At 38.3% G+C, this 7,884-nt stretch overlaps 1 protein-coding gene across 1 annotated transcript; it reads left to right on the top strand.

Annotated features, from left to right (window-relative positions):
• Positions 1-973: 973 nt before the first annotated feature.
• On the top strand, positions 974-7,699 carry LOC125377993 (ovoinhibitor-like). Its single transcript, XM_048392431.1, has 6 exons — positions 974-1,034; positions 2,278-2,364; positions 4,589-4,768; positions 5,053-5,153; positions 6,102-6,267; positions 7,332-7,699. The coding sequence occupies exons 1-6, from the start codon at positions 1,001-1,003 to the stop codon at positions 7,400-7,402; spliced, it is 639 nt and encodes a 212-aa protein (XP_048248388.1). The 5' UTR covers positions 974-1,000; the 3' UTR covers positions 7,403-7,699.
• The last annotated feature ends 185 nt before the right edge of the window (positions 7,700-7,884 follow it).

Below are 7,884 nucleotides of genomic sequence, written 5' to 3'. Positions count from 1 at the left end.
TAGTGTTTTGATAGCGTTTTTAATTGTTTGGCCAAATCCGATTTTCAAGTCTATGTTTCCTTTCCTGGCAGTATATATAGTAGCAGTATGATGGATATATATATTGTTTTTATCTGTTATTTTACATACACCTTACAGATTACAAAAATTATGTTCGTCCTCGACTAAAAGTTAGCACACTGAGAGCTATATTTCCATTTTATATTTTTTTCTATCAGTTTAAACTGCCTTCATTATAATTTCATCAAACTTATAAAATATCGAAATGTTTGAATCGATAAGATACTATGAGTAACGTTTGGCTCTGAAGAACTTTTTTCACCTCCCAAAAGAATAGGTTAAAATAACACTAAAAGTCAGTAGAGGTTGTGGTAGTTTCGTCTTCAAGCTATTTTCACTGTGCAACATACGGCAAGGAAACTGACTCTTGAAAAGAATGGGTGGGTTGGGGTTTGACGCTTTGGACTGTATTCCAGTTATATCATGGCGTTCCGGCTTAATGTGGGAGAACAGTCTTGTGATGAAGGTCTTAGTACTAGTCGTTTACCAATTTGGTGAAACCCGCGTGTACGGGTATGGTGTTAACAAACCTTGAAACCTCGAACCGCGATTCGAACCCATGCACAACGAATTGCAGCGCCTGACAAGTGTTTTGACAAAAACCTAAACATGCTAAAAGAATTTTCAAATTAGAATTGCCAATCCCTGTATGAATACCTCAAGTGCTGTATAGTCTTTCACGTAGTACTTAAGAGAAACATATCTACATTGATAGTATATGTGAATTCCTGAGAAAACAACATTTGTCGGTTATCTGTACATATATTACTCAACTTTTGACTGGGATAATCAGGCATGTCATTCTATTTAAATACACACTTGACATATTTCGAGATTTGCTTTGGTGTATCATAGCTTTTTTTTTAAATATCCCTATCAAAGGAGGAATAGTATAAGAGATACAATTATAAACATACAGTTCACTGAGGACAGGACGACCATGCTGGGTCTACTTTGTCTTTCATTTGTAGTTGGTATGTATATCTAAAACAGTAATTAACTGTATGGCATGTATATATTACTTAACATGGATCAGAGAGTAAAAACTCACATGACAAGAAGCATGCATGTCAATGGACTCAAAACATTCTTTCATTAATTTTCATTTGTACTGAAACGTGTTAAATGTTTTCGCAGTTTGATCTATACAGGGAAACTCTATTAATCCAGATTGACTGAACTGAACTTTATTACGCCCAGGTATATTTGTACAAGTATCACTTGTCCCCAACTTGATTCAAATAAAACTGTTTTCTATATAAAAAAAAATCTAGGGGGGGCAACTGCTCTCCCTGCCCCCGGCTGGCTATGGCACTGCTTAATGACACAGTCGCCAATCGTGATGTTCAGATATTCTCAGTCTCTTATATTTGGAAGAAGGGAATGATCAGTTCCGTTGTGACTTCATTCAAAAGTTCGGTTTGGATAGTGTTACACATACATGTTTATAATTATTTAAAAAAAGACATGATATACTGGCACAGTTTTGATAATATACCAACACAGAGCCATGGATAATTTACCCAACAAGCTAAAATTGACACAAAAGTGCGCAAGTATGAAATGATAATGTCGTTTTTACGTTGAAAAGCATCCAATTGTCGACTGGTCCGTATCGCGCCAAATGAAATCAATAGTAAAGATAACAATAGTGAACTTTTTTTACTGAGTGTTGCATACAGATAATATAACGGTTAGCGTCTGGAAGCCTTTCGGTCATGATATAAGTTAAATTAAGTTCACAATATTAATTCAAACGGCTAAAAACTTGCCTAAGTCATGCTCCATGTGGTCGGGTGAAATCACATGTTTTGATGTTCAGAGAGAAAAGGGTAGTTGCTACCTACCGGCTTTCCGGTTTGGCATGGACAGCGCTTTCCCCCTGTGAATGTGATGAATGTCCCTTCACTGACTGTCTGGGGGCACGGGTGGCCCAGTCGTCTAAGGCGCCGCGATTCCCTGTGCAGAGTTGCGTCCCTTGGGCACGCCATAAACCTATGATTGTTGGTTCGAATCCCGGTTCGCCCCAATTATGTTTCTAGGTTTGTCAGCACCATACCCGTGCTCGTGGGTTTCACCGAAGTGGTAAACGTCTGAAACCTGCATCACCTCGGGCTTTCCTCCCACATCAAGCTGACACGCCGTGATATAGCTGGAATACTGTTAAAAGCGGCGTTAAACCAAACTCACTCACTGACTGACTGTCTCCTCTTTCAGGTGCGCTTGGAGCCCCGTCAAGCTCCTGCCCGACGGCCTGCGATACCGAGTACAAACCTGTGTGTGGATCCAATGGTGCCACATACAGTAAGCCGTTATCCTATCAGACTGTGGCAGAATAACTGCAAGTGGCATTCCATGTATAACCTCCAAGATCAATAATGTGAACCGTTTAAGTACCACCCTTACGAAGATGCCGCGAACAACTGCAACTTTGATGATGCGGTTTTAACCGATATTCACTCACTCACTCTTTACACAGTGCACTACATACATTTTTTTATGGACAACTTTGCATTGTATCCAATATCATTTGATATAATATTCTGAATTGTTTGACAGGCATTTCTGAGTTGACGGATCACAAAGTAGATGTTTTATGGATAACAACATCGGTTTCGCTGTACATTCTTATACCGTTGTCAAGTAAGACAATAACCGCAAGAACCCAAGGATGTAGTTCACAAAATTGACTGTGACCGTGGAAATCTTATGTAGGTGAAACTTTCCGCTCAATCAACACTAGAATCAAAGAGCAGAAAACTGCAACCATCAAATCAAGTAAATCATCCATCTCGGATCATATCAGCAACTGCCCCAATTACATCATTTGGGAAAATATCCAAATCCTCTCCAACAACCTCCACGACTTCACTATCAATATAAAGGAAACTAACAGAAGCAGTCCAGATTCGCCGCCACAAGCCTTCCATCAACAGAGATCTAGGCTATCTCATGGTCATACCACATTTGTCAGGTACGCGAATTGTCAGACAGCGGAGTAGGGATGGCTTGTCCAAACATACGATATGTACTTCTTATGGTAATGGACCAGTCTTAAAAGACTTCAACCTCCGTATTATTAAGATGAAATAAGTAAAGACATTTGAAGTTAATGGTTAAATGATTCATATAATCAAATACAATAGGAACATCTAGTGTTTTATTTTCTACCCGTATATATAGATTAAATTAATGAAACATTCGATTATAAAAATAACTTAAATTTGTAAGTTCTCACCTTAGCTTCTAACGACAGTATTGTGTTTTCTAAATTTACATGTTTTTCGAAATTGTGCACATATTGCCAGAGATATATGAATTTGTCACTAACATAGCAGGTTTGCGGGAAGTAAACTTTGTAACATCGCAGAGAGGTACGCCCCCTCAACACTTTCAACATCACCTCTACAGCAAAAACAAGATTGGGTGATTCTACTAATAGTGGAAATGGTGACACATGCTTTCATCACAAATTCAGTTAATAAATTTATTTGTTTTGGCATCTATCTTCAAATAGCATGTCCACATACGTCTCATTTAGTTTCAAGTTGCAGTCAGGTTATTTAAAGTTTACTGATTGCATACTCAATACCAAAGGGCACACCAAGGTGAATATGTTTCAAGTTTTATAATGAACAGATTTCAAAAGCGTTTTGTTTTACATAAAAGTAATAAAACGAATGTGTTTAAAGCTGAATGAATTTTTAACTAATAACATCCAAGATCAGCAGCAGAATCAACATTAAAAAAGTATTTCTATATTTTAATACATCATACTGGTAGCGTTGAAACACAGAAGTGAAAATCCCTTTCATCAAAAAACAAGAACGCTCCATGTGTTAGTCAGTGACAATTATTATAAGTCTTATATTCTCACCAGGTGTTTGATATATGGGGTAACAAGCATTAGATAGTGGGACAACTTAACTGCGGCATTTGTGATTTTAAGGTATCTGTCAAATGGGGTGGGACGTATTTCATCCCACCAGCCAACCATGAACTAATCCAGCACTAGTTTTTCCAATCATCCCACCATTAATAGTTTAATCCGGTATAATGGACTTCCTCATAGTGTGTTCTTTGTCCACCATGTTGGTACAATTTTATCCTTCTGTTGTTATTAGATAACCTACTAATTTTAACCTCCCTCATGTATGACAATTGTTGTTACTGTTAATCCAAAACCAACCATATATTGTTCTGCACCACGCTCCTTTGCCAGGCTTGCTTGACAACGGTATAAAACGGAATCGTCGCAATCACAGCATAATAAAGAAGTTATTATCCATAAAACATTTTTGCCTATTTGTAATATCATTCTCACCGTTTTCTACATTAAAAAACTTACATCCACAAATTCCAATTTGAAACAAGTTGACTCACTACGGCTCTCGTATTAGCTGTGAAATGAGTTCTAAAGACATTTGGAGAATTCTAATTGCATGAATATTACATGTGACTACATCAGATCTGACAAGACAGTTGTTATGTCGCCTTTGTGTTACGAGCTGTCCATGTTCTTTTACAGACAACGCCTGTGAGCTGGGTATCGCTTCTTGCCAGTCGCTGCTCCAAGGGCGTCCTCGCGTCTACGAGAGTTACAGTGGCAGGTGCAGCCCTCTGTTAGACGACCCGATCCGTTGTGACATGATCTGTGATGATCAGGACGTGAAGACCCCCGTCTGTGCCTCGGACGGAGTCGTGTACGGTGGGGATGTCAAGTTTTCTCAATGTCCCGTTCATTGAAACTATGTCAGTTTGGTGAAATAACTTAGATGCATTAAATCTGCATTAAACCCCACCTCACTAACACACTCTTTTAAGGCTATTGTCCTTTAGATCCAACCAAAATGATGGTCAATTACAAATTCCTCACTCACTCCGTAGACACATCATGGTATCATGTGATAAGTCAAATTTAGGACGAATAATGCCATGTCATTATTTAATGCAACACTGTGGTATGAATATTTCTTTAAAAAATCTCTTCAGACAACAAGTGTCGCTTCAACCTGGCTTATTGTGCTGCTTTCAAAAATGGCCACCTCCTGTCCATTGTGTCAAACAGCAATACCTGCCCTGGCCCAAGAGAGGTAAGTGCTGCAAAAAGATGTTTTCGTGTTTGCATCGTAAGGGGGAGGTTCTAAAAGGTCAAATACTCCAAGGGCATGAAGGGGAAGTCTGTTCATCGAGTCTGGAACAGGCGAACTAATGGTTTCGTTTGATTGTTGTTTAATGCCTCACTCAGCAATATTCCAGTTCTATCACGGAGGCATGTAAATAATCAAGTCTTGAACAGACAATCCAGTGATGGAGGCAACGATCCACGCCATCGGGGTAAGATGACACGAAATGAACCAAGTCACCGAGGGGGGACTACCTGACCCGTAAGGTTGCCCCTTACGCCCACCACAGGTTGATGGGACCTATTATCACCTGGAATCCGCTCGCAAACCAACGGTTGATGCAGTGAACAATTTGTCTTTCATGGAAGCACCTTCAATACAAATTCAATCGCAAATAGTTGCTTGTTACTACACACATTAGAGAACTTAGTAACTTAACATGACAAGGAATTTTCACATATTAAGAGCGTTTCTCACTTTCGCTAAAATTCATATTTTGCGGATTATTTGTATTATTTGTATTTGTAATGGTGATGTTGAACTGATCAATGATAAAAGGCAATGTCAACCATGTTGACATCCCACTGGTCAGTGAAGTCTGAGACAAGTAAACATTATCAAGTATAATCCTGTTGGCAGTGATTTTATGTAGTTTGTTGATGAACACTGCAGTCAGCAATAGCCCAGCTATAAGACAGCGAAATAGTACAACATAAATCGAATCTGGACCAGAGAAACCGGTATGGCATTATGAGCAACGATCCATGCCGTCGGGATACGATGACATGCAATCAACTAAGTCACCAGTTCCTGACAATTCGATCCATTAAGTCACCTCTCCCAACCTGCATCGGTTGTCTAGGACCAAATCTAACCCGGAATCCCGATTAACCTGGTATTGTGTCGATCTTGCAGCCTGACTGTGAAAACTATGCCTTCAACACAATGGACCCTCTGGGTAGCAAGCACCCATGTTCCTCCACCGTCCAACGCATCTGCACCACCGACGGTCCATTCGACAACGAATGCGATTTCTGCAGCTTCCTTGACGGCATGATGGACCGATGGCCGAATTTCAAAGGTAAAGAGTAGGTGTAAATAATCATTGAATAAGGTTGGATCGACAATTGTCAGCTTAAAGTTAGTACTCAAAGCAGGAGGCCATGTAAATCTGATGCTTTCTGTAAATTTGCTAACAAATGACAAGTGGTCAACCTCTTATACGTATTTGAGGATGCGATGGCACAAAATAAAGAAAAAATTGAGTCACGAGGCTCTGAAGCTCTCCTGATGAATTAGAAATTGAAAACATTATTGATAAAAAACTAAACATTTGATAACAAAAAGTCCTAATTGGCCCAAACCATGAATGGTGAGCTAGTCAAAAGTATGTTCCCCAACATATTCAAATAGTCAAAAGAATGCAATGTGTAGCCAGATTAATGGCCACATGTAAAGGTCAAAGATCACAGTGGGACACCAAAATAGATATACATGACATAGTTTGGGGAACAAATTCCATATACTTAGTGGATATCAAATTTGACAATGACACATTGTAGAAATGGACGAAATTGACATTTAAATATGTCTGCTATAATGTCCATTGACCAAATACAACTTAAGAAATACAACCAATCTCTTACTTTTAGGAGATAGACATAATGTCTTTTTCATATTTGTATTGATGTCGATAGATTTCATTTGGGACCAACAACATTAGCAGGGAGTTTCAAATATTATAATGTTCGGGCATCAAATAATCGATTTCACCCAGAAATCTGAACACACACAATGTGTATTGCCAATGTAAAACACAAACGACATTAGTTATTGTCCACAGCAACTTCTAATAAATATTAATCAAACTTAATATTGTATCTGCGAAGTATCCATTATGCCAAGCCGAATGGTAGTTATTTTTTCAAATTTGGGATTGAGAAAAAAATGAATGTGCATCAATAAGATTAAGAGTACAATTATTAATAAGTGAAAAGTCAGAACAATTTCACAGTTCCAATACCATTTAACGTATTTCAACCAATCAGATTACAGCACACACACACACATTCATTTAACAAGTGTCTATATTGCATAATTACTTATGTTGTTTCATTACAATAAAACTGTTTCTATCATCCACAGTTGCTGGTCACAAGATTCAATATGATGGAAGATGCCAGGACTACTTCCCGGATATTCAAGTTGGTAAATGAGCCATCCAAACCAGCACTCCCACGTTACAATAAAGATGAATATAGTAAAGCACGGTTATAACGAACTCAAGGGGACTACTAATTATAGTTCGTAAATAACTGTAGTTCGTTATAAGCATATATACAGCATAACTACAGCAAATAGTCGGGACCATAAAAGTAAGTTCGTTATATCCGTCAGTTCGTTATAAGCGTGTTCGTTATAACCGTAGTTTACTGTACATAGCACACATACGTTCGTGTCACATTTACTGTAACAACGTCAAATGTGAACAATAACAACCACATATGATATTTCGGACAGCGTCCATTATTTGTAATCATTTAACCATTCGCGTACAAATCAATTCTTGTGTACATTTTGCTACTAATTGTGTTCACGCTTGAGTTGGATATACAAGGCTTAATGTCGATAGCGAGGACACCACAAATTCTAAAATCTGGAAGAAAATGTACTTATTGTAACCTAAACAATATCGAAG

Source organism: Haliotis rufescens, unplaced genomic scaffold (assembly GCF_023055435.1).
Source record: "Haliotis rufescens isolate VD_foot unplaced genomic scaffold, xgHalRufe1.0.p SCAF_11, whole genome shotgun sequence".
Taxonomy (NCBI): Eukaryota; Metazoa; Mollusca; class Gastropoda; order Lepetellida; family Haliotidae; genus Haliotis; species Haliotis rufescens.
This window is presented reverse-complemented; position numbering and strand designations above follow the sequence as displayed.